The 27,541-nt window shown below is 35.5% G+C and overlaps 1 protein-coding gene across 6 annotated transcripts in view; it reads right to left on the bottom strand.

The window, feature by feature from the left end:
* The window catches only part of STRN (striatin), a 64,796-nt gene that overhangs the window by 20,853 nt on the left and 16,402 nt on the right, over nucleotides 1-27,541 (bottom strand). For 4 of the 6 annotated variants that reach the window (XM_074896918.1, XM_074896917.1, XM_074896916.1 and 1 more), the window contains 6 exons: nucleotides 23,496-23,569; nucleotides 20,277-20,355; nucleotides 18,098-18,262; nucleotides 6,793-6,928; nucleotides 4,742-4,901; nucleotides 889-999 (listed from right to left, as the gene is read on the bottom strand). In XM_074896918.1, coding sequence (XP_074753019.1) covers nucleotides 889-999; nucleotides 4,742-4,901; nucleotides 6,793-6,928; nucleotides 18,098-18,262; nucleotides 20,277-20,355; nucleotides 23,496-23,569 — 725 coding nt within the window. The remainder of the gene's footprint in view (nucleotides 1-888; nucleotides 1,000-4,741; nucleotides 4,902-6,792; nucleotides 6,929-18,097; nucleotides 18,263-20,276; nucleotides 20,356-23,495; nucleotides 23,570-27,541) is intronic. The other 2 variants (XM_074896920.1, XM_074896921.1) reach the window with 2 other exon arrangements.

Raw genomic sequence — 27,541 nt, forward strand, 5'->3', positions numbered from 1 at the left:
TACATGCAATATTATTAATTTACATCATTCACACATGAATTCTCAATATGTCTAGATGTTTGAAATACAGCTGTGAATACAGGGTTTCATTTGAAATCCTTCATCTGAATTCAAAATGTTTTAAGGCTTACTTATCAAAAAAAACATTGATTTTACAAAATAGGTTTTTATTTTAAGAAACGTAACAAAAATTATAATACAGGGCTAGAAACTGTATTTCAGTTAGCGATCACAGTTTTTTGTTTGGATAACAATACCCAATACTTTTAAAGGCTGGTCCCACAGGTATGAAATCAATAAATAAATCCTATGATTTACAAATAAACTGATGGTCAGAGTTGCTTCCTATTTCGAGCCCTGCATAACAAATTATGATGACAGCATGACTTTCATGTTGTGAATGTTAAGTATAAACAGGGGTAGAAATTAACCTGTTTTCTCCCTCAGTCATCTAATAGGACACTCAAGACAGTTTCTGGTTTGTTTGGTTTTTTTTATTTACATACCAGATGTTAACTCTTCCTGTGAAACTGGCATGTTTCCAGCTAAGAAAGGGTTCTGAAGTCTTCTATATTAGTGTGAACTCTTAAACCAATGCCTTTCAAAATTTAAGTTTCTGAATAACAGAAGTATAATCCATGCTCAAAGAAAGAATTTTTAATTAATCCAACACCTGATTGGAAGAAGTTATATCTAATCCAACTATTTATCAGGTAACTTGATTGACTGTCATTAATTTCAACCCCTGAGAACTGGTGAACAGGAAAGCAGTCAGGAGCAGCAAAGTAAAAGAGTAAGTAATTTTAGGAAAACATTGAAAGAGAGATAGAATTAAGGGTGTGAAAGATGTGAGATTTATGATTTTAAGGTGCAATGTTTTCCACTTACTCTTCACCCCCTTTTTCCCCTTGCGCTCCTTTTTGTATTGTTCCTTGAGTTTGGTTATTACTCCCTGGTCGACATTCCAAGCTTCAGGCATGAGACACTGGTCTTCCTTTTCTAAACAAAGTGAAACAAATGAAACATCCTTTTTCAATAATGTCACCAAGTGATCTCCACTGAAGGAGGTAACAGCTGCTGTCAATGGCATTTGTCTTTTATTTTAAACAAACAGAAATAGCACCAAGCTTGTGAAAGCTGTAAAACTGCTACTCACATTCCACTTCTATTTGCTCAGATTTTTCTTAACAAAAAATTGAGATGAAATTTCACATGCCTAATTTCTATAACCAAGCACATAGCTGCTCATAAATGTAAGCAGCATTTACTTTACAATAACTCAGGACATATTTTCCAGCTTTTTTTTTTTCCTCCAGGGAAAGAATTATTATATCTAGAAGCAGCAGCTATGTTACTGGTCAACATAACTTTACAACTCAGACGTTGTCACTGCATTTCAAATTCTCATTTCATTGTCTTTGTTCTATGTCGTCATTTATACAAAGCAGCAGCACACTTACATAATTTTGGAACACAGTATACATGTCACCAAGGTTTGAATAAAATCTTAAAGCACTAAAGCCATGAAATTTCACAAAAAGGGGAAGGTCTGAGTTAATACTCTTCGAAAAAATACACAAAACACTTCAACATACCTAATAAATAAAAATCCCCATGTTGTTTTTTTTTTTTTAATTAAAAACATCTCTCTCAAATTTCTTCCCCTGTGACATGCTACAGAAAAGTATTCTTCCAATAGTACACTATTTGGAGATTTTCAACAAAATGTGTTATGTGAGTTCAAATCTCCAAGTCATTTTTTCCATATATGGAAGGACCTTACTGAGGCAGCTTAGAAAAATAATTTGCAAGAGAATGGAACTAATACAGCTTTTCCTCATATATATTTATTTTTGTGACCATCACAGCTACAAAATTTTTTGAAATGCATTCTCTTTTTGCTTTGTTTTCCTCATTAAAATCTCAACCTTATTATCTAAAAATTCATTCCTTTCAGACCAAGTTTGCTTTGTACATCAAAACTATTCTAGACCTTTTAAAATATAAACAATAATAAACAGACTAGTATCCAGAAAGGGTATTAAATGTCTGTAGAGAAAGCACACCACTATCAATCACAATCTGAAGGAGTCACTATGATCAGACAGAAGATTTAAAATGAGACATGGATTATTATGGGGGCTGACTTATTAGAAATTAACTATGCTGAAAAAGACTTAGGGATCCTCCATCAACATCAAACTGAACAGGAGTCAGCAGCATACTCTTGCAACAATGGCAGTCAACCATATCCCAGGCTGTATTAACAAGAACGTAGCCGGGGGGGGTGAGGGAGGTGATTATTCCCCTCTGTTTGGCACTTGTGAGACCACACCTTGAGTACTGCATCCAGTATAGCATTTCTTTTATTGGAAACCTTGTAAGTATAATGCTAAGTACCTAGTATTGATGTAGTACAGCAAGTCCAGAGAAGCCACTAAGATAGTTAAGGCAGCTGAAGCTGATGAGCTACAAGGAGGGACTGAGACTACTGTGAGCGTTCAGTGACTGCAAAAGAGGCATCTCAGTCTACCTACAACTACCTAATAGGCAAGCGGAGAGAAGATGGGGACAGACTCTGCTTGGACTTGAGTCACAGAAGGACAAAATCCTTTCTACCACGAGAACAGCCAAATACCAGAATACTGCCCCTGAGAGTTTACGGGAATTCCCTTCCTGGAAGATATTCAAAACTTGATCAGAAAAAGGCCAGAGTAACCTGTTGAAAATGGACCTGAGTAAGAGGTTGGACTAGATGACCTCTCACCCCTTTGAACCCTCCAGTCATGACCCTATACACTTGAGTGACAGATTAATTCAAGACTCAAAGTCTTGAGGCACTAGTATTTTTGTAGCAGCTATGAAAATAGTTATTAATAAGCTGAAAAGCGACTTTAAAAAAGATGGTCTTTGGCCTAAGTCATTTCATCTTAACACATATGCCCAACTGAGTACCACTAGCAATCAGTAATTGCATGAAGAACTCAGAAAAGGTATGAGAAAATCATGCTTGAGAGAAAGAAGCATGTATTCTTTCTGGGACCAGGTTACAGGTTTTAATCATGCTTTTCCTCCCTGGCTACACAAGATTTCTTGCTCTCCTCTGACAAGAAGTTTAAATGGGTTTATATTAGAGTGTATTGTTGCCAGAAAAATACTTAATACAATAATATTTTACAGACTGTCCCAAGGATGCTTCCTGCATTTCCCACAGGTTCTGCTCAACTTCAGAAGTGGATCCTGAACTACTACTGTGCAAGTGTTTTATAGTTTAAAAATTATCTGAACACTTCTGAGGACTTTTCTAGCCAAATGGCTTCAATAGATTACTGTAAATGATCAATAATGCTTGAGATCTAAAACAAAGCAAGGATGTCCTCTGTTTGCTTCTATCTTCACTACACAGCATCACTCTTCTATACTACATTTAAGTTTCACTTAAATCAAATTAACATAAGTGATTCATAATGGCAGCTCACTGAAGAAGTTTATTCTTGTATACAGTTATCATAAAAGACACAGGTTGTGAAACAAGTAATTGAAAAACATGAATGCCTGTAAGTCAGAAAACCCCTTAATATTTCTAGAAATGAAACTACTACTTTCCATGACTATTCTTGATGTTAGACTTTTGCTCATTTGTACTCAGCTGTCAGTGAAAGTAAAAATAACCCAGAAGTGTGAATTTTCAGAGAACAAAAAAGCTCCTGTTGGTAACACAAGCAATAGCTACACTTATCAAGCATAAATGGATACAATTTTAATAGTAAAGAGAAGGATCAGAACCACCTAATACTTTTTGTAAAAGAGAAACATTCCTCTATTTGTTTGGTGAACAGAATACTAATTGCAATATCTAACGATATTAAGACACATCCGCTTAAGCAGAGAGAATACACCACACTGAACAATCATTTGGAGTCCAACCAGGAGTTGGGCATGGCCTCAGTAAACTACAGCATTCTGGAGCTGTTAGCTCACAAGAGCCACAGCCACCATGGCTTATTCGTCTGTCAAGGCTTCAGTTCCATTATAAAGCTCAATTATTTCCCATTTATCTTCCACAGCTCCCTCTGTGTCCACTTACGCTTAAGACTTTCCAGAGCAGCTTAAGTGGGAAACAACTCCCCATCAAGATATTTAACCAGTTCTCTTCCTTCTTCCCTTCCCTATGCAGTGGGTTTATGCAGAATAATTATATCAAGGCAAAGTGGATGCTGGCATTCTGGGTTGCAGGACATGAACCTCAAAGGGCAGAGAACAGTTTGTGAAATACCTCTCTGTGACTAAGGATCTTAAAGATATATTCCTCTAAAAAATGATAAAAGAATATTCGAGCAACTGAATAGTCTTTATGACTCATTACTCTCTGTATCAAAGTGTGAGAAAGCAAAGAAGATGAAAAAACTTTCATGTCATAATTGTAAAATACATCTTTATCAGAGCCCTTCATTAGCATGGGTCACTGGAAAAACACATTGAAATTCCACTTCGAAAATTCAAATTCTGTCTGCCTCATTATTAAAGGAAAAAAGACAATAACCAGAAGCATAAACCTTCAAGAATCCTTACATTAAAGCAGTATACAGAAAAATTAGAATAATATACTAAGAGGACTTTAGTCTGCCAATTTACTGTAGGAATACTCAAAAGCTACTGTGATCATGACATATCTCAATCACTCACAATATATTCTTAGCACGATATTTTTCTCCAGGTACAATCCATTAAATTTCCTTACCCCACTCTGTTCCATCTCCTGAACTTCTTGATTCCCCATCACCTTCATCTGAGGTAACCAAAAAGTCAAACTCTTTCAAAGCTTCTTCAGTATCTCTGTCTTCACTGCTGTCAGATAGCACTCTTTTCCTTACAATCTGAAAGGTCAAGGAAATAAAAAACTGAATTGGGTTACATGCACATCTTTATACCAAGCAGTACTGTCTTGTTTCCTATGCAAAATCCTAACAGGAAGTTGAAGAAGCAGAAAAGTATACATTAATAAGCAAATCTGGAATAAGCATACAGACTTTCTTCAAATTTTTTAAGCCAAAATGAAATTTGTCTGTAGATCTTTCTTTCTGTGACCACCAATAACCACTTGATAATGAAACTACGCTGACCTAGACCACTACTATTTTTTTAATAGCAGAAAAGTACAACCTTCCTCTTAATACAGATTAAAAAACCCACAAAACCCACAAACAAAAACCACAGAATGCTGTAAGAAAGGACTTCAGCAAACCAAATACTTTCTGCCTTGCTGAAAATAGACTTTTGAACTTTCACCTCTGAAATCACTCTACATGTGGACCAAAAGACAAGTCTAGGAAAAAACCCACAACTGACAAAAGCCAGTTGGCTCAGACTTGGCAAAAATCATTCCATTCTGAGTATTTCCTCAGATGTTACTGTTATTTAAACACAGTATTTCCATATTTAAACCGTATTTCCCTTTCAAATTCAAAAGCAAATTTGGTAAAAAAAGATTATCAAATTTTGGTACAAGAAAAAATTCATGTTTTAATGAAGGACCTCTTTGTATGTTTTCTGCAATAAATTTACTTTTCCTTCAATAATCAAAATGGACTAGATAGTTTACAGTTATTTGACTAACAGGTGAGCTGATTCCACCATACATGAGATCTGTAGCAAATTCTACTTCTACAGAGAAAGAAAAATTACATTCATCACAATATTTTGACTTGGAACCTTGCTAAGGGTCAGTCTGAAAAATCTTCAGTGCATAGGCCAACAGCCCATAGTTCATGAGGATGAATGACTGTTTCCTCTAAATAAACTGAGCCCATTTTCAAAACCTGAAGCAATTCTAAACTTCAAGCTTCATTCCTCCAGCAGGCTTATTGAACATACTGTATTATAGAAGATACTACAGAAGAGTCTCAGACTAACACAGAGACTAAAATAAGTCTACAGGTAAAAACGGTTCATATCTCATGAATGACAGGAACAAGTTTACAAAGATCCTTTTTTAAAAAAAACATCAGTTTTATAGAGTTTTTAAGTGTTCATTCTTAAAACTGATCATAGAAATAATCACATCACATCCATCATAACTCTTATGTGCTTCAACTGTTAGGAAACACAACTCATTGAATAAGTACTAATGTTGAAAAGAAGAGGATAAAATCGAGTACTGAATGTATGTATCTAGTTTATGTGATCATATGACAAAATCATATACCAAAGTATAGATCATGATGGAGTTTCAGGTGTTTGACTGAATAAAGAAACAAAAAAATTTATTAACCACGTTAAGTTTTTCCAGTTATATTTTTTCTTCCTTCCACAAGCTATTTAAAAGAAAACTCTGATATTTCAGTTCTGTACCCTACAAGGATAAATTTCTACAAGTCATTTTAAATATCAATATTATATAAATATTCAAATAATTTTTGATATGCAACATTACAAACAATACCTTCAAACTAAGCTCAAAACTGTAAAAAAATGACATCTTCTACCTTAAAAATTGTATCCAATATATATCAGAAACACTAGGCAGTATGGAATAGTAGAAAGACGATCTGAAATATTTTTATCTGTCACTGCAAACATAAAGCAATAAAGATGGTAAAGCTTAACTTGTACACACAAACTCAGAAATGCATATATAATTCCTCTTATGCACACATGCTTGGACAAACCATCATAAAGATGCATTAATGATTTGCACGTGTACATACACAGTCATATACTTTGCATATAGGCATCTCATTAATCTCACTTTTTCTGTTCTTCGTAACTTTTTCAATTATTTTTTCCACTCACTGTTGCGGTATCAATGATTGTTTTCTCTCTTCCTTCAAGATCGTCATCTTCTTCTTCATCACTAAAGTCTGCAGCTGCATTTTCAAGAAACTTGAAGGTCTCTAGCAGAGAGGCAGAGTCAGTCAATTCAGGTTTCCTAAACAACAACAACAACCACCATTATGAGTCAAAAGAAATCATAAAGTAATTTTGCAATTACCAGTCTGTTCTGTACTATGATGGCCAACAACATGAGGCTAAAATAAGCATACTGGTAAAATTGGACTATTACAAGTAAAAGTGTTTGAAGATTAAAAATCTAACATTATCCATAAACCATCTTATTTGAACCAACAATTACTCTTCATCCAGCTGCAATTACCTGGACAGACAGTTCAGTTTTTTATTTGAAAAGCAGTTTAAAGCAACATTCAGCTGATACATGCCCAAAAGCAGCATCAGTACTGATACACAATCACCGAAAGTCTCAGCAACAAGCACATGAGTTACAGCTACTATATGTTGGCCTCCCACAGGTCTATGAGGGTACAGGAAAACTTTGCTGCTGCTATCTAATCCCCACCTGGCTGGGAAACCTCAAACTCTAGATCTATCATTTGTTACCTTTTGACAAATGGTAAATTTGCCACTATAAAACAATACAATGGGAAAATATTATTGATGACTAAATAATGTTTATGTAGCCATTAACATTAAACAAATAAGGAAATGGATGAAGATTAGGTAAAATTACAACTGCACTGGCACAAATTCAGGCAGTGTCCCAGAACACGAAGCATAAGGGTTGTCATATTAACAACTGAAGAGCAAGAACCCAAGAAGCAGGACTGTAACCATTATTAGTAAGTACAATTAAAGCAATCCTGAAATTAACCACAGGTGCCATTTTTCTCAGAAGATGTACTTCTCCATTAATCCCTCAAAGATAAAGCAGTGAAAAAAAAATTATTTTGTTTGAATTGTAATGACTACTTCCAGTAAAACCTTGTACATTCTTTATATGACTTTATAGCGGCAAACACAAGCTTTATTGTTTTCTTACCTTTAATCAGTAGTCTGTTTTTCACAGTTCATCACTAAATGCACGTCATCTTGATTTTCACAACCACTGAAACAATAGAAGTCTCTCTCTCTCTTTTCAGAATTGTAGCTCTAAATTGTCTTCTACAGTCACCTTTACTACCAGCAAGTGCCTTGCTAATACCACATTTTGCTTCTGCTATGACCCATTTCAAAAGGTTCAACCAACTAACAAGTCTATATAGTAAGGCCTTTTAAGCTCCCTGCAGTGTGAACACCTGATTATCCATCCACCACTCACTTATTCCACTGTTTCTTCCTAAAACTTTTCAAATGTTTGTTACAGGAAACATCCAAGGGCAAAAACTCTGTTGTGTAATAAGGTGTGATAAGTAGCACTCTTCCTTCTTTACGCGCTTACATGACAGCAATTAGCAGGAGTGGCTTCTTCATGTCTGCCCCAATATATCTGCATCTCATTAAGACCATTTGCTATTCTACCCTTACTTTGTTTACTCATCTTTATGGCCCAAAAATACTAATGAAGATTTCACTTGCTATTAGAAATTCCACATACACAGCACCACAATATACTATGATCCACAGTATGTTCTCATGGCCACTGGTTTTACTGAGAATATTCCTTCCACTTTCCCATATCTTATCTCAGATAATAATAATCTCAAACATACTTCCAATTTGCCTTGCTTCCTGCAATATTTTGACCCTCTTGTTTCTATGATCTGAAAGCACTCTGTAATGTTGTTCTTTTTCCTTAAGTAATCATTACTTTGGCAGACTGTAAGACTTCATGTATCTGCAGTAATAATGTACCTTTTCACAGAAATCCTATGGTATTGTTTTGCTGTTTCCAACACACAAATCTTGATAATACAAAACCTATAATGTGCTTCACTTGACTAACTTCTCAATTTTCAGCAAATTGTGCGTCCTGGTGAACTTTTAGTGGACTAAATCATCCAACCACAATTGTACTTCTGTTTTTTCCTCTCTATTTTGCTGTGTAAAAATCTGCCATGTAAAAACATCATGGCTGCAGATTTATATTAGCAGCTATCAGACATGCTACAGTAAACAGCAACATATGAACTAATACCAAACATCAAATATAAAATTTTAATCAACAGAACTTGTTATTAAGAGACAGGTATCCTTCTACAGGTACAAGCATTTGCAGTAGCATATCTAGATTTGGTTCTGTACTCATTTGATCTTTAATCGGGCTCTCACACTGAAGACCACCGAAAGAGAAGGTTGTATCTTTAAGCAACTGGTCTGAATTCAACTATCATATTAATTATTACATACTTTAGTGGGCAGGATATATTCACAAGGGGGTAAAAGGCATCTCATGCACTGAAAATTACAGTAGTTTATCATATATTTCAAAACTCCAGCACAGTACAAAAATGTACAAAGTCAGCATAGTACCACAGAAGATTATTTGTGCGAGGGCACAACTTCCAAGAAAGAATTCATGAGAACCAAAAAAAAGAAAACAGAAGAAGTGACAGAGTATTTAAACTATTTAAAGGTTGTACAGGGAAAAGAAGCTTCAAGCTGACAGACACTTTAGCAATCAAATCAGAAGTAACACAGTAATTTAGCTATTTTTGATTTAGTTATTTTTCATCTTCTAGCAGCACATAAACGCAATGCATTTTAGATATTACTGTCAGCATAAACACTTAGGAATACTGTAAAATATACTTAAGTTAATGTCTAGTCTTAGCTAGCTTATGTTATATACTTTGATGACAATTTTAACCCTGCTTGTTTCATTATTTTTCATCTGGTTAGTTTGTTTCTATTACGGAGTCATTCACAAAGCAGAAGTGGCAAAAATATACTCAGAGATAGGATAGTATAAAAAATTACTTTAAATTCCATTTTAGAAAAAGAAACAACACTCAACATTTCGAGGGCTTTTGTAGTGTAGAATACTTTTTTTAAAATTAATGTGTGAAAACAATAGAATGGAGCTCCAAAGGCAGGGGCCAGTACATGAACTGTAGTATTACAGGTGTGAGGCAAAACTATAGCAAGGTTAAGGACCTGTTGCTAATAAAGGGACACACACACACAAAAAAAAAAGTGTCTCAAAACTGACAATTGCTCTGGACTGCCCTGGATCAAAATATATGTAAGGGAGAAGATAATTTTTGAAGTGTAATAACTTAGGTGTTGCTTTTTCCGTCTTCCCCAGCCATACTGCCTAAAGAAAAACTTCTGAGGAAGAACGAACCAGAAACCCCAGACAGCACGAGCAGCTACAGAACCTGCCAAAACAAAGAGCATAGAGCAAACAGATTTTGGCAGGCCTTCCTTGACCCCATGCTCCTCAGCTGCTTGTTCTGAATCTCTTTCCCACTGTTCCTTCCTCAATTATGCTCTGCAATAGCATCTAACCTTGCCTTCTTTTCTTTAGTGTTTCATCCCAGTTGATTTACCATTTCCTAAACAAACCTAAAAAACCAAAAAAATTTTAAAAGAAAAAAATTTAACCAATATGACATCTTCCATCAGATACTGTTAACTTTGTGCATTACACCCTCCTCTCCAGTAGCCTTATCCAAATTAGACAGGAAACTTTTTGGGGCAGAGAGACTACCTGCTACCCGTGTCTGCACATGATCAAGTACAACAGGATTAACTGCCAGTTACAAGCATAACAAGTACAATAAGTAGTGCCAGAAAGTAAAACATAGCTACACTAACGTTGCTGGGTTTTTCATCTTGCTACTAACAAATGGGCAGGGCACAGAATTTGTATTACGATTCACACTCCCATTTAAAACACAAAATTCTTGTTACAAATGGACTGGTAACTGAAGTACTTACCTCCCTTAAAGCAACATAAACCTGAAATCACATAAATACTTTTCTCCTCAGCAGAAGTTGCCAGAATTTTCTGCAGCTGTGACTGCCCTTATAATCTCATACCAACTTGTATTTTACAAGCTGTTCAATTATTCAGATGTCTTAACCCCTTGGCCCCTTTAAGACTAAAAATAAAATAATCTCTTCTCATGAAATCTAAAGAAACATGATTTCTGGATATTCCACATGTACTATTTAAAGCAAGCGTAGTTCTCACTGGGCCTTTGCAGCCAACTCTTCATTTTCTACCCTACAGTGACATGGCTCAAGATAAGCAATTTGTGTAAAAATCCAGTTGGCCCTGACATTGAAATATTAGCAGCTTTACAAAATGTTTAGTGTTCAACTGGTTCCCAACAGTTAATATTCAAGATCTCAACATAAATCCTGTTTCTTACTGAGTGAAAAGTAGAGACTATAACCTATAGGAAAGGTGAGGTTATGTGGAAACAGCACATTGATGATACCCTTTCTGCTCCCAGTATGATCCAGAATGTTTCATGTTGCAAAGTCAAGTTTAACTTAGACCAAAGCCACATTTCAGACATGTATTTTCTTTGTAACCAACACATTCAGTATTTCTATCATTACCTTCTCCTTTGTTGATAATAACTCTTGGGAGTCTGTGGTCATGCCCAGAGAGACTCTCAAACTTCTCCTATGAACTGCCCAACCACAAGGCCATTAACTGCCTCGGTCCTACTCAGTCCCCCAAAGGAAAAAAGTAGATGGTCTGTTTGTTTTATCCAAGACATACTCAAGTTATCTTAAATAAAACCAAATTTTATTGATAAATTCAGAAGCAGGGAGAAATACCACAATAAAGTTAAATAAACACAAGTTCAGCTTCGGCTGAGAAATGTTTCTGGGGGCCTGTAAAGGAAAAAGCCTGTTGTGACCCAGCATTCAAAGAGCTATTCTAGAATATTCTTTCTTGAGCCATTTTCTTTGGCTCAGTTTCGTCCTACTATCAAAATGTGCTACTGCAAGGTCTTAAGTTTTATTTATTCCCCATAGAATTTAGTTATTTCATGTTTTAACACAGTCTTTTCAATGTGGCTAGTTGAGTTCCTTCAAACTGGACACAGTAAATAAGTGCATGCAAATTCAAATGTATTCCTTTCTATGAGGACTGTCTTTAAAAACAGTTGTTATATTTTCAACACTGTGCAAAATCTTTCCTAATGCAGCACAGAAAACATCAAACTAATAATTTAAAAAATTATGGAACACTTACAATCATCAAAATTTACACACAAGGAACACAGGCAGGCTCAACAGTCTGTCACGACCTTTGAAACTTCTTATGAATTCACAGCACACAATGCGAGAACCAGTGCAAAACAGACTACAACTGGTAAGTAACACTTACAAAATGGTTTGGATGTAAATTGGAATCATGAAGGAATGCCATTTAAAAAGAAAAGGCCACCTCTCTTGTCAAATCTGATCAGGTAACTATAATATGTTAAATAAACAAGCTTTTTAAAGAATAAAAATAAAAAATAAATGTCTGAAGAATCGAAGTCTTTTGTAAGTTATTCCTCCATTCACCTCCCCTCTCTTTGCTTCTGTCTCTCCCACTCACAATTTCTGTCTCCTTTTTACAATTTCTTCAGTATCATGAGTATTATGTGACATTTCCAAGAACCATCCCTCAAAACCTTAAGCCAGAGATCTGTGTCAATGAAATGAAAAGGGTGGTCCATTGGTACTAGTTTCTTTACATAAAAAGACCAATTTATCTCTTTTTTCTGCTTTAATGCGTATGTTGAAGGCATTCAGGTCTGGCCTTAAACAGGGATCTGTGAAATGCCTGCTAGGTCACTGCAAGGCAGGAAAAACACCAGTAAAGAGAATAAGGCAAATAGATTTTGGATTTTTTTCTTTTTGTAATTCAGTATTTTAATCTCACATACTATTTTGGAAATCTTTTTCATGGCAGATGTTACCTCAGGTTGTTAAATTCAGATATATTTTTCACAATAAACCATTTTATAAGCTAGTCAACACACAACATTCATCAGTCAGTATGCAGCATTTTCATTATGTGGGTCAGTGTTAAGAGTCTTTAGAGATGCAAAAGTTATTCAAGGCTTTCTGGTATATAAAGACGTTCATTCACTGAAGTGTCAGTTGGAATGATTTGTTGTACATCAGAAAGATAAGGTCTTGAAAATGTTTAATTTTAATCTTTGAAAAGGTCTTTGGATTTGCTCTCAGATGTTGAGGTTTGATGCCTTTTTGCTCATGTAAAGGATAGACAGTGGAAGCCATATGTGGTTCAACATAAAAAAAAAAGGTAGTAGATCAGTTTCAGAGAGAGACTGATACGGCATTCAGGATCATTTTTCTTTAAAAAAGTTTCTGTTGGCTATTTAAACATAGTTGTAATGATCAAACCCTTAGCAAGAACTCAGATAATTTATCTATATTGTTTTTATATATATACACACACCCATATATATGTGTGTGTGTATATACATACATACGCTTGGTATACCCTTGTGCCTTTCCAATTCTATTACATTATTATATTTGCTTCCACTCATATCAAATGGTAGTCAAATACATACCTTCAAGAAGGTAAATGAATTTGACTGTTTAGGTTTCGGTCAGTAAGATAAAGCTATTAAAAAATGAGGTAATAAGTGAATGGAAGATAAATACTCATGTTTTCAAGGCTACAAGCGACATTTGCAAGCAGCTTTCATTTCTGTTTCAGTTTGTTGGGGGAAAGCACCCATTCCTCTCACTGCAGGTGTTAAGAATTACAACCATTATTATAAAGTTATTATTTTAGAATCTATTTTTGAGTCCAGTCATGCCAAGTGGTACTTATCTTTTGAAATGCAAGTGAGCTGATTGAAGAAACTGAAAACAGATTCCCTTTAAAACTCCATGAAATAAGTGGAAACAGGGCTCTATCTATCTCAGGGTATCATATTAACATTTCATTTATGGAATCAAAATCTTGCAGGGTGCATTCAAAATCCACATGGTGTCTTGAGTGCTAAAGTTTTCAAGAGGATCTGTACATTAGCAAATAAATAGGCAGTGTAAGAATACACATTTGGCCACAGATGTAGCAGCTAATAACACATAAAGACTAAGGCTACGTCACCGAATAGTAAGACGAGAAACTGATTTGGTTTTAAAAGACTTCCAGACAACAGTAGTTTGTTCATCACTATACCAAAAGAAGAAAAAACCAAAGAAGTAGAGGTAGTTCTCTGATGTTACTGCAACCATCTAAGACACAGAAAATTAAGCAGAGAGGTATGAGGGTCCAGATGGCAATTTTCTAAAATAACTGGAACCTAGTACAATTCAAGTTACATATTGTCTGCTACAAATATTGTCTTAAGTATTTGCACTACAGTAACTACTGTACACTTCTACATACCAAAGTAAACAGCATGAACTTCACAATAATCACGCCAAACATTCTCACCAGCCTTTCCCACAAAAAGGCTCGACTTCCTGTCCATGCCACAGCACTGAGTGTCTGAACCCCAGCTGTTGAAGCAAGTGCAACTGGTGTAACAGACAAGAAGATATAACTAGTATAAACAAGTTCTGGTTTAACAGACAACTCATAAAAATTTGTAAAAGGTGCAGTGAGCTGAGCAGAGGAGGAATATCCTCCCTACCCACCACAAAGTATACACTCCATAACATCCCTGGGGTCAGAAGAAAAATGCCAGAGCTTACCAAAAAAAAAAAAAAAAAAAGTAAAAATTATGTATGTGTGGGTGTCTGCTGTTGTCAGAAGTACAGTCAGAGGTAGACCAGAGATATTGCCTTTAGGAGACTGAGTAGCAGCTACAAGTACTATACACAGGGCTTACACAAAAACAGGCTAAAATCAGACTGTTGAGAAGTATGGTGACCTCTTCCGTTCTTTTACTGGAATCTTTCTTAGTACCAATTTGTTTTCTTCTCCACCACTTTCATTCTACTGAAAAAGTATTGGTTGATTATCAAGAAATGACAGTCAAAACATAAAGGAAGTTTTGTTTCCTGTTTCCATTATTCTCTCTCTCCTCTCAAAGAGGTAACCATATGGTAGCATAAAAGTATCAAACACCATGTTTTTTACTTTCTTTGGGATTTATCACATAAGTGTTCAGATGTACAGAAGGCAGTTTAGCCAATCTGTTCTCTTTCAATTTATGTTGCATTACAGAAAAATCTTTACAGAAATTTAAAGCTAATGTGGCTTCCATTTTCCTGTTCCTGAAACATCTCATTGTATCCATTTTCCTTCTGGTTTTCAGTGCTGTTTTCCCCTCTATCGTACATTATCTTCATCATCTTCACCCACATTCTTTCCATACTCCTATTGATGTGTCTTCATTGTTCCTAACACATAAGCTTTATTCAGTCCCTGTACTCTGCTTCTCACATTCTTCCTTCTGTGTAAACAGTTTTCTAAAGATCAGACTTAAAACTCGCAGTCTCAGCTGGGTCCACCATATTATGCAGTTCTTCCAATATCAAGCAAATTAAATGCTTTATAAACTGTGCTTTCTCACTTTAACAGAGCACTCTGCTCTTCAAATGTAACTACAACATCTTCAGGTTGACCACTAGCCTTAGACTTGCTAGCAGGTATTTGACATCAGTGTTCATTAAATGTTTTGAATTTGAAATAAAATTTGCCAAACTGCATTGGCTTGATCAGTTCACAGGCTTCTGTGGCGACAGCAAAGACTTCTCCTACAAAGGGTTTCGCTGTATCCATACAGCCACAGAATGGCTTCCGTCTGCATTTTAGTTTGCAACTGTCCCAATGTCTCGTGGTCCTGGCAAATACACAGTAAGTCCTTAAGCTTCCCAGGATTGCACTAAGGTTTTGGCTGGTTTCTTGTTCTTTCAATCTCTCACCATAACTTCCTTCCTCTACCACTACTAGACTGCAGGCACTTGTTCATCGCACTCCTTCCAACTGTATAACCTTGCTGTGGCTCCAGTCCTCACTTTACATGCATGTTAGGAATAATAAGAGGCTGCTAAAAGAACTGCCAGTGTCTTTGCCCTCCCAGTAAGCAGCTTAGCACTGGTGAGGTTGCTTCAAAGAGTGCCCCCACCTTGACTATGAGCCAGAATTTAGCTGTCACCTAAATTTTTCCCAGTTGCGCCAACTGTGTAGAAAAGCACTGAATTAAGTTTTCAAACACTCGGTAAGAACTCCAGTTGGGATCAGGAGCAAGATCCATGTGACTTAAGTCTTAGTTGCCTATTCAGTGCTAACACCCTTCAAAAAGAATGATGACAATAGATGAGGCAGGTAACACACAAGTATGAGTTAATCAAGAACAACATCTCATCTCATTTCTGACTTCCCATCTGCCATAAAGCTTCACTTTTGAGATCTCGGAGACAAGAAATGATGCAGTTGGGAGGAGGTGAACAGTGCCACATGCCACAGAAATAGTGAGGTGTAACATTTTACAGTATCTAGTAGCACAAGATGAAACAGCTGTTAAATAAAAGGCAGCCCCTGCCAGGAAGAAAGCCACAGAATGCTTCCTGCATGGAAAATTGAAAGAGATGGTCTGAAAGAATACTTGAAACACCCAGAAGAATCACAGCATTGAAAGCTAGTCCTGTACTCAGACTGACCAAGGAATTTTAGTAGAATCCCAACTTTCTCGTCTCAAGACCTCAGCAGACATCCACAAACTCAAAATCACCCAGGAAGACTGATCTGACTATGTTGAACAAGATCCCTGGAAAATTCTTCCACTGTAAGACCCTGGAGTCACTTCTTGCATATCATGTATCAGAACACTCCCCTAGGCTTTCTAATAGTCTGCCATCTTATGCATCACAAGTGAGATGAAAACAGTTTCTCAAAACATACAGCCTGACCAGTCTTTCAGCTGATAAACTTGCAGACCCACAATGGAAGGGAACTCATTTTTCTCCCAGAGAATATCCTCAGCCATAGGGTACACTACAAAGTGCTAAACCTAATACCAGACCTACCGAGAAAGCAAGTAGATAGGAAAGAAACGCAAATGTATCCAAAACTTTTATATGAAAACCACTGTCCAACCATTTCACCCATCAGATAACTACCATATCACTATATCAGTTTCAAAACCAAAGACATTTAAATAAATTTTAAAGTGTAAGAGGAGGAGCTTTATTTATCCACTTCCCCCAAGAAGTGACCCCCTTCACCAGAAATCTAACTGAAATTGTTCTTGCAATCTATCAAGCATTCCTTGTTCTTCAAAAACAAAGCTGCTGTACATAAATGACATGGCTTGTCAGCTACATAGGAGCACAATATATTTTAGTAGCTTGCGGGTTTTCTCGTACGTTCAAATTTTCCACCTCATAGCACTGAATTTCATTACATAACAATGAACTTCTGCCCTTACATAACTTGTTGGCCTGAAGTTGCTGCAGCTATCTAATGGATATAATGAAATTTTACAAATACTTTTTAAAAGACAGAATGTGTCATGCAGCAGTACCAGATCTTAGGATGAAAAGGCCTTGAACTTTACCACATCAGTATAGAAAGGGAAAAAAAGAAGAAGAATCTTTGAGGAAACTGTGCTTGCTGATACAGCACAAACTACTGGGAGGAGCTGCCTCATGTATTGTTCAGACAAACAATTTTGCATCATTTTCATTATTTTTCAAGTTTTTCAACTACAATAACTTAAACAAGAAGAGATTGTCTTCCTGAAGCCTCTACAGCTAAGTTTCAGATTTAACTTTTTTAAAAACTCTGCATGGAAAAAAAGAAAATGGAAAAAAGCCTCTGTTTTCAACACTAGCTAAAAGCAAAAGTAAGCACAACAAGCTTTTACTCTCCTTGATTGTCTTTTCATAGTATTAGAGATATTGAAAGACATAAATTAAAATCTTACATTTCAGTCGCATTTACATGTGTGTATCCATTAGTGGAAATTAAAAAACTTACAGGAATCAGAATGTAGCATGTGACTTTGTTTTTCAGATCCAGTCAAAAAAATCCTATATCTCATATAGATTATCATGTCATGGTCAGCACAGACCAGAAGAACAAAGCCTGTAATTGACACAGCAGAGTTTCCAGCAATCCAAATAAACCGTTAACTTGAAACAACGTTGACCTCTAACCACTTAGCAATCATATCTCCAAGAGCTTTAATTTGACTTTGTGCTGTCATCGAACTGAAAAAAAACTTAAGGTGTTTTTAAGCTGTGAATCTTAAGAATTACTTCCATACTTATTGCTTAATGTAATTAAAATAGTTAGAACTGCTCTAATCTCCAACTAGGGGAAAAAAATCTTGAAATCTGTTCAGTAAACAAAAATTTGTTCTACACCATTAAGTGCATTTATGCAGAGAGATAACAATGTCATTTTGATGCTTACCCAATCATCGTGTTTTCTTTAAGCTGGCCCTCTGTGCCATTTACCATTGGCTCTTGACTTCTGTTTTCCTTCTCTGAAGCATCACTTGAGAGGCCCAATAAAGCTCGTACTCGTTTTGACTTCACATCCAATATTGTGTCGGTGTAGCCCACTTCTTGTAGATACCTGTAGGAACAGAACTCATGCTAATCTTCCACACACATCTCACTTATTCAAAACAGTAAATGAAAACCTCTCCCTAAACTCATTTTTAACGCCTTAGCTGTGCTAATGAAACATGCTTATAAAATCATCCTGTACCAGCTGCAGAGGGATCGCCTCTTGCAGTACCAGCCTCTACAGTCACTGAGAAAAAAAATCAAAGAGCCTACCAGTCAGAGGTTATACAATACGTTATTCATTCATTTACTAAAATGGATGGAAAAGCACTTTCAATTAAAATATTCCCAACTGGCTTGTAAAAATCACCACAGTTGCATGTACAACGTGGCCATTTTACTTTTCAACACATGGAAACTACACATGAAGTCTTACAAGAAGTATCAGATATGTTCCTTTATGTAAGCATTAGTAGAAGCCTAGAAAATAGAGGGAACAAAACCAAATTCGGTAGCTGTAGCTACTAGTAAGAGTTGTTATTTATAATGCACTAGGTTTGATAAAAACCTTTGTCTTGCCCTTTTCTTATTCTGCAATGGATCTGCAATGTATTAATTTGTCTTGCGTATAAGGGCTGAGCAGCAGGAATCCTGGACTAGCTTGTATGAAAACCTCAAGGTCTAAAGCTGGCTCTTTAATCAACATGCCATATTGCCTTTGGTGGAAATGGAGGAAATTTTTTTTTTTTTTTTTAAGAGAAAAGGTAAAAATCGTTCTCTGTCATTTCTTCTGAAATACGGAGTTAATAGCACTGTCTTCTCAGGAGCACTGCACTGATTAAATGGTCAATATTCCAGAGGACTCTAAAGAGAGGAAATGCTATTTTACAGTAACAGCTGTTACAAATCAAGGACATGCACTTTTCCTGCAAGAACATTCTCCTCCAATTATTTAACAATATCCTCCACATAACCACATTAGGGAGAGAAATACTGATTGTTGGCTATATAAAAATCAAACAAGTCACCTATGCAAAACAGAGTCCATCAGTAATACACACTCTTGTATTCAGCACTGTGTCACTTATTTATGAATTGCACTGAGAAGTAATGACTTGTCTTCAAAAAAAAAATCACCAATCCAAGTCAAGACCACTTTATGTACATTTATTCAACATATTCAACATACATGCAAAGATTTGAACTCTTGTAAAAGAAAAGCATGTACAAGCCATCCAACAGACAAATTTAACTTTGGTATAATTACTTGGAAAAAGGTCATTTAATATATGCTCCAGACTGTCTCTTCCTCCTCTCATTTAATCCTCCATAACGCAAAAAAAAAAAAAAAATAAAAAAAAAAAAAATCAGAATGCAGAAGTTTTGCTAGCTGATCAGAAGACCTTAGAATCTAACTATCAGCATAGGGAATGAGGCAAATGCATGAAAAAACAAACAGACACACTGTGATAAGACGTCTTTAAGAGACCTCTCAATTTAAATCAGAGGTTGTAACCAGGACAAAACAACAACACTCAAAAAAGAGACCAAATATCTTGGAAATTTAATAACTCATTATGACCACAATTCAAAAATTGATTTAGATTAACAGAGATTTGCTTCACTCAGATGAACCGAAAATTAGAACCTTCTGGATATTAGTCTTTTCTGCACCTTGAGCAGGACAAAATAAAAGTTATCCCTCTCCAACACATGTTATTTTTACGTTATATAGCTGTTAACAGAATTACTCATGTGTGTTGTTTTTTAATTGCAGAAAGAATTGCAATGTGTCACGACCCACTGTTCTCCCAAGCATCTTGCTTTATTACACTCAGTGAAAGAAAAGCAGATTAGGTGTTTGTGATTTGACAAGGCTTCTCATTTGAAGTTTTGAAATATTAAAATTTTTCAAAAACCTAGGAAAAGTAGGGCAGAAGCTGAATGAACTTCATCACACACACTAACTTTTATTGAAAGGAAATCTAACAGAAAAAAAAAACAAATACCACCATCATCACATTTCATTACTAGATTCTTTCCCTTTCACTCATTTTTTGAGTCCTTTTTTCAGCACTTACTGTCTTAGCAGCTGTCGTCCTTGTTTCCATATTAGTTGACTGTTCTGTTGTGGCTGAATCTCTGTCTCATTCCCTTCATCTGGAAAAGATTATTTAATTACAAACAATTTTTTCCTTGTCCTACTTTTTAAAAAGATGCCCATCCACTTGAAAACAAATGTGATTTGTCTTAAAATGATTAGGAATGGCTTAATAACAAAATAGAGAATTCAAAGTGCCAATAATCAATCAAGAGAGACAAAAATGCACGCAACATATAGCTGTAGTACTGCATACACATAAAGTTTGTCAGATGCATGCTACTGTATGAAAGCAAGTTCCACTAGTCATCAGTGCCTTCCCTTCTGTCTCACATCCAAAAGCCCCATTTTACTCCTTTTTCTTTAAGGGTACATACTCACATAGATTAACTGGAGTTCCATTTTTGCAGTAACCTTCCAATGTAATTGCAGCTCATAATTTAAGTTTCAATACAAATATCTTTAACTTCTAACAATATAAAATGCAATTGCAGCATGATATCTATTTACAACTTACTGTCCAACCAATTTCCTTAATATTTGACCATTCAACATAAACCCAACAGACATACTCACATCAACTTTAAACTCATCCATATTTGTATTAGCTTTGTGGAGGGAATAAAAAAAAAATACAACAGGGATTGTTTATTTTTTAACCTGAAAAATTGTTGAAAAGTTTTCACCACATTTTCCACAACCATAAATTTGTATCCACACAGTACTACTTCAGGAAAATCCACAAAAAAATATGCAGCTGTTCTGGTGAGAAACCTATCTGAATGCTGGCAACCAACAGCGACACATTTATTCCATATATAGCTTCATACTACATGATGGTGGTTCCCACCCTGCCTCTTCCAGGACATACACAAGCATATGCTTTCCAAGATAAAAGATCTTGGTTTATTATCTGTGAAGACCTCTACAGAATTTGAAACACTTGTGGTCCAAACACTGAAGGATAAACAATCTTCTAGTATAAACAAAAATTAACCCGGAAAACCTGTGATATAATTTTATGAGTAACTTGATATGTGATGTGGGAAAGCTATTGTCCTTCCAACTACTGAATTAACACCACACACAAAAGAACCACCACCCACCCAAAGAAGCTATCACAGATGAAACAAAATTCACATTCAAGGAGAGTCATATGAATCTTACTTATCTTAAATTCACAAATCCATTTAATAGAAACCATAGGAAATAATCAACTGCACAATGATTTTCTGACAACTGAACACAGCTGGACCCAATGCACAACTACCAAAGCTCAGTCTAGAATAATTAAAACATGACTGAGATAAATCTGCCTGAAAATTCCTTTTGAAAGCAAAGACACTTCTTCCAAAGGCACTATTATGTATATCTACAGGCAAGAGTTCCGTTTTGCTTAGTCTCCTCAAAACTGATAACCGCTAGCAGTAACTGTGGTTTACAGATGAGAATGAAGGGACTTGCATTATGAGAAAATAATAGCAAAAGATATCACAAGCAGTAAAAAAAAAAAAAAGGCATCCCTTTATCAGGAGATCGAACGATTGAATTCTTTCTTCTAAACTGTATTACTGACTCCTCAAGAGATCATAAAACAAACAACAACAACCCATTGGGAAAAACTACTAGAAACATTTCCATGTTTTTTCCTGACTGGGCAAGAAAAACAGGGAGGGAGTTGGAAAGACATGGACATAGAAGTATCTATCAAAGACAACTCCAAAGGAGCAAAATGACAAAGTTTCTATATAAGTGTGTATCTTTAATCAGTCCAGATTTGATATAAAGTACACATTCCTGACAGCTACATATATAGAATGCAATGGGATAAATCGGGATAATGGAATTTTAACAAAGGTAATTCCACTAACATTCACTTTGCAGAAGTAATGCATTGGCTACGGCTCTGCTGCGCAAGCCAGGCCTTGCACTGCACTCCTCAGCTGGCAAGTAGAGCAACATGCTATAGCTGCATCCCAAGGAATTACAAAAACCAAGGACGTCTAGGATTTTGGTGATCAGGACAAAGTTTTCTAGTGGTCCAGATACCGACTGAGATCTTCCACTTAGTAACACTAAATTAAACTATTTATTCAGTTAAGGAAATAACCTGATAATAATGTGAAATAAAATGTCTCAAAAATTCAATATAACTTGGACAAGAAAAACCTGTTTGATCAGTTGGTGTAGGGTTGGAGTTTTTGTTTGTTTGCATTTTTTTAATGACCTTCTGAATCCAATGAGATAAGAATTAACCATGACAGTAAACTATATCATCCCTTCCATAAACCAAGTGACAGAGGTGAGGTCTGCAGACTTCCTATACTCTTCCTTTATGTACAGGTGGCTCTAGTTTTGTTGCTGTAGTAGGAGCATCAGGGGACTGAGATACAAAACCCATCACCTATTGCTTCCCCTTTTAAGGACTTGACCTATCACCAGATCTCTGTACCCCTTCTTTTTTATTCTTGAGGAAAGGATAGGGAGATAGAGAGAGATGAAAGGAAGTAATTTAAATTCTTAATTCCTCAAGTTCAGTGCTTAAAACTATTTAAATTCTTAATTCCTCAAGTTCAGTGCTTAAAACTATTTCTGTTAAGTAGGAGATGCAGCCTGTAGAAAAACAGATCAGCTTTACAAAGATCAAGGTGAAAAATTGTCCTCTCGCAGCGTAGCACTGAAGTTAGTTCTACGCATTTCCAATGATCATTGGGATTCTGTAAATAAATTCCCCACTCTCAAACTCTCACTTATGTCTAATGTGTCCTTTCATTATTTTTCTCCTGGAATACCATTAACGTAATCAAACAAAAAGTTACATACTATATTTTTCATGTCCTTTGCCATTAACTTTCCTATTCAGAAGAATTATTAAAAAATTATTCTATAGCTATACATCTAGTATCTCCCTGTTCCAAAACATCCATACACATTACTAAGGAAAATTATTCTCTCCAGAAGCAGTTTGTTGGTTTGGGTTTTTTTAAATCTAAAGTCCTTTGATTTATTAATACACTCTTTCAGAGTATTAGCATATATTTTTAATTTTACAAGAGTAAAATACAGTTTTTATTAATTATCTCTATTCCCACTGCTTCCATTAAGTGGCTTACTTTATCAACACTATCATTGCAGCATTTGCACAAACCACAGTTAAGCTTTTATGACAATAATGAACTTTTTATTAATAAATTCTTACCAGAATCATAGTTTGGTGGCTTCATATCTCCCTGATTCAATTCTGTGCCATATTTTAATTTGTGATACTTAGCCCTGAAAGACAAAAAAAAACCCCACAACCCAAACATTAGCACATTTAAAAGGTATCTCTAAACACATAAATGTCACCTGTCTTCACTTGAAAAGCCACTCCTTTCTTTTAGGCTAGGAACAAAACAAAACAAATAATTTCAGCAGGACTTCAGATATGTAATTTTACTTAATTATTTTTTCCAAGGTTGACATGTAATTGCAAAGTGAATACTGATGAAACACAGAGATCAGCAGACTGCAGATTTTACAAAATGTTCTTGCTACAAGAAAAGGCTCCTTCCCTACTCCCCTTCCCACCTCCCCCCTTTTTTTTTAGACATCACTATGAAACATTTTTACTATCCATGTCAGTTCAGTGCCATCTACTCTGGTACTTCATATTGTCACCTCAGTTAAGCAAACAGTTTTATTCTTTGAAACACTGTGCTTTCCAACAGCAGCAGGCCCTCAGAACTATTCTAAATGAGATTTAGCACTAACAGCAGCCCATCTACACCAGTTTCTCTTGACAAAAGTTCAAAAATGGAGACTTCTCTTCCAAAAATATTTAGCCTACAGAAGGCCTATTGTCATAAACCCTACAAAGCATGCTATACAGTGATAATAAGAGTAACTAGAAGAAAAAGGGAAATGCTTTTTAATTTGAAAAGCTTCATCCTACAGTGTCTATGGAGTTTTAAACACACAAAATAATGCCACAGTAATACAGCATTACAAATGCACATATAATTTACTGAAGATTCATTAGTCTTATAACACAGTTACAGAGAAACCAAGGCAAAGAGAGCCTTAGCTAGTTTCACAACTGTTACCCCCTTCTCTCACACTCACTGTTACTTTTGCTCAATGATTATTTTCTGCCAAACATGAAATTTACATGACTCAAAAAAAGCTGATTCCCTATAAAGTTTTGTAGACATGCGTAACTGGGTAGAAAAGCTACACTCATACTAATTCCTACCCTGAACAACAGGCAGCAAGAATTCCAGCAATGCTGGGCATGCAGCCTGGCAGTAGTGGGACAACCAACTAGCACACATGCAGTTGCAGTGCAAATATACAGAGCTAGGTGTAAAATGGCAAGATACAGACTAGAAAAGGAACAAAAAAACCCAAAACCAAACCACCCCCACATACACCAAGATGAAAATGGGATTCATTAGCTACACTACTAACAAGGGAACTCTTCCACTTAAAATTTCTTTAAAAAAAAATAAAAGTCAATGGGTGTGACACTTCATAATTGTATGAGGCAAGTCTCATTGAGCTTGAATGACTGTATCGAGAACAACTGCAGATGTTTTCAAGTTACCTGCACCTCTTGATTGCTTCTCAGACATCTTAATTACATTATTATTTTCCTTTGCCTTTTCCTATTTCATAAAGAAAATTCATTACTTCTAACAAAATGGTGCTGAGGGGAAGCAATGTTTGGACTAGTGTAGGCAGTATTAGTTCCCTACTAATCCAGCTGCATTTTAATTATAATAATATTTAATTCTGGATGAGAAGGTTAAATGCAGAGTAAAGAAATGCCTCTTAGGCACAGCAAAAAAGACAGATGAAGGAACTGACTTCCTTCTCAAGGGCTAGAGCACTAAGCTCTAACTCAGCTGAGCAGCAGTCAGCAAGGAAAGGATGTACCTGAAATATTTTAACAGCAGTAAGTGAAGGATAAACATTTTGGTTGGTACAGAAAAGAATAATGAAGAACAGAACAAAATTAAAGCTTAAAAATCAAAATACTTATCTTCCCTTTTTCAACTATGTTTCTTACATCTCACCCACAGAGATGTTACCCTGGTAAAAACAACTGCAGTTTCATTATTGTTAAACACTGATGCTATGTATACTTTTTCCTCCTACCATCACTAATAAAAAGTAATGACTCACCAAGAACTAAGAAATTGTCTACAGTCACCAACCCACCTCACCAACTTTCAACACTACACTTTGTAAAAAAATTCAAGTTTTTATGCAGTCAGCAATTCAAGTGATCCTAATGTTTAATCCATATTGATTTGATATATCAAAATTCAGCAAATATTGATATTCAAATCTGGATTAGTGACCTATACTGTGCTCTACTCCACTCATGCAAATAATTCCAGAGAGCAGTTAGTTTTGTGACACAAGGCATTTGCTTTTAGCTTATGGGTCTTATATAAAGTTCAATTATCCTCTATGTAATCACTAATTTTCTTACCAAAGTTTTGTTAATAATTTTCACCCTAAGAACCAAAGTAAAATGTTTGCTAGGTTAACTGAAAATTATTTTTTCTACCATTCCTGTTCCTCAGATCTCTCATCTGTTCACCAAAACCCATTTTTCAAAAATTCAGCCTGTATTTTTTTAAACTTTTCAGGATATTTATTCCAGTATGTTAAATCTGTGTATACTATTTTTTAAAATTTCTTTCTCTCTTCAATATTCTTCTTTCTTATTATTTAAGTCTTCCCTCCTCATTGAAGGCATTATAAAATCAGCTCAGCATAGTGAAATTATTCATTCTATCCACATTCTAAATTATTAGTAGCAGGTTTTTTTAACTGATTCCTCTTCATAATGCAACAGTTTTTAAAGCCTTTTTTATTCTTGTTTACTTCAATAGGATAACCTAGATTACATGGTCTTGCACACCACTGGCCTTTATTTTAAGGCCAAGATGGACTAAGATTTCATCTTTCAGAAGATTTAACTTTGTGTATCACAGGCAGAGACCAGTAGAAATACAGATATAACAGAAGAATCATGTTCTACCAAAGAGACAACTGAAGAGCTGACAATCCCAAAAAGCAATCCTTATTTTTAATATTGCTGGGAAAGTTTAAAACAAAAAGCCATAGACCTTTGTCTGCATAAAATGATAAAAAAAACCAATGCCAAACTCAAACATGAATTAATTAGAATCAATTAGCATGAGTTCAGACATCTGAACAAGACACCAGTTACATATGAAACAAGAAATACAAGTATCATTCAGAGTACTCAACTGGGTGAACTCACCTTCAGCTATTGCCAGCTTCTAAAGTTCAGGGGAATATTTTTTTTAAAAATCATTAGAGATAACTAACAGTCCACCAAGGAAATATTTTTTACACTTATCCAGGCAGCAAGTATTTTTTATTATTAGAAATTATTCTTTTACTATCAGAAATTAGATTTATTATTAGAAACTTTCTTAGTCTACAGCTGAAAATGTCAGAAGTAGGAAAGATAATCAATCTTCTTCTTTCTAAAGCACACCAAGGAAAGGGCTGAACAATTCAGACTCCCAAGACTAGAAGGGAGAGTCTTGACCATTCAGTTACACATATTGCAATCAAAGGCTATGAAACTTTAATTCTCTTCTATACAAATTCTGAATATAGCTTACTCCATTAGCATGTTTACATTTAATCTAATTCTACAATAATGGAATATCTCCTGCTAACCTGTCATGCTCAGTTTCTCCAGTTTTTCAGAAATCACATACTCCACTTGTTACCAGCTTTAAACTGGCCCTCTGCAGTTCACAATGAACTCTAGTTCACACACCACAGCAGTGAGATACTATTATCACAAAAAAAGAGTAAATGGGGTTTTTTTCTACAAATAAGTATAAAGAAAAGTCCAGCTTTCTCAAACCTTTTTATCATCTGGTCAAAAACAAGGACAGTGGTTTTGGGGCTGGGGAAGAAGAAGGGAAGCAAATCATAAAAATGACCCTTTATTATCTGAAACTTGTTCAACTTGGATAATTTACCTACAACTCCCAAAAATAACATCTGAATTATTAACAGTATGCAGAGACTGAAAAATAACTTGAAAATAACTAGCTGAGGCATACAACTTTATAGAAGGTATTTTCCATCTCAAAACTAGCCTTTAAGAAGAGAGCAATTTTGCGGCTGTGAAACTATGTTACCGGGTAGATGCCCTTACTCAAATAAGCATGAATATTACCACTGCTCTCGTTTTTGCACTTCATT

This window comes from Athene noctua, chromosome 1, assembly GCF_965140245.1.
Source record: "Athene noctua chromosome 1, bAthNoc1.hap1.1, whole genome shotgun sequence".
Taxonomy (NCBI): Eukaryota; Metazoa; Chordata; class Aves; order Strigiformes; family Strigidae; genus Athene; species Athene noctua.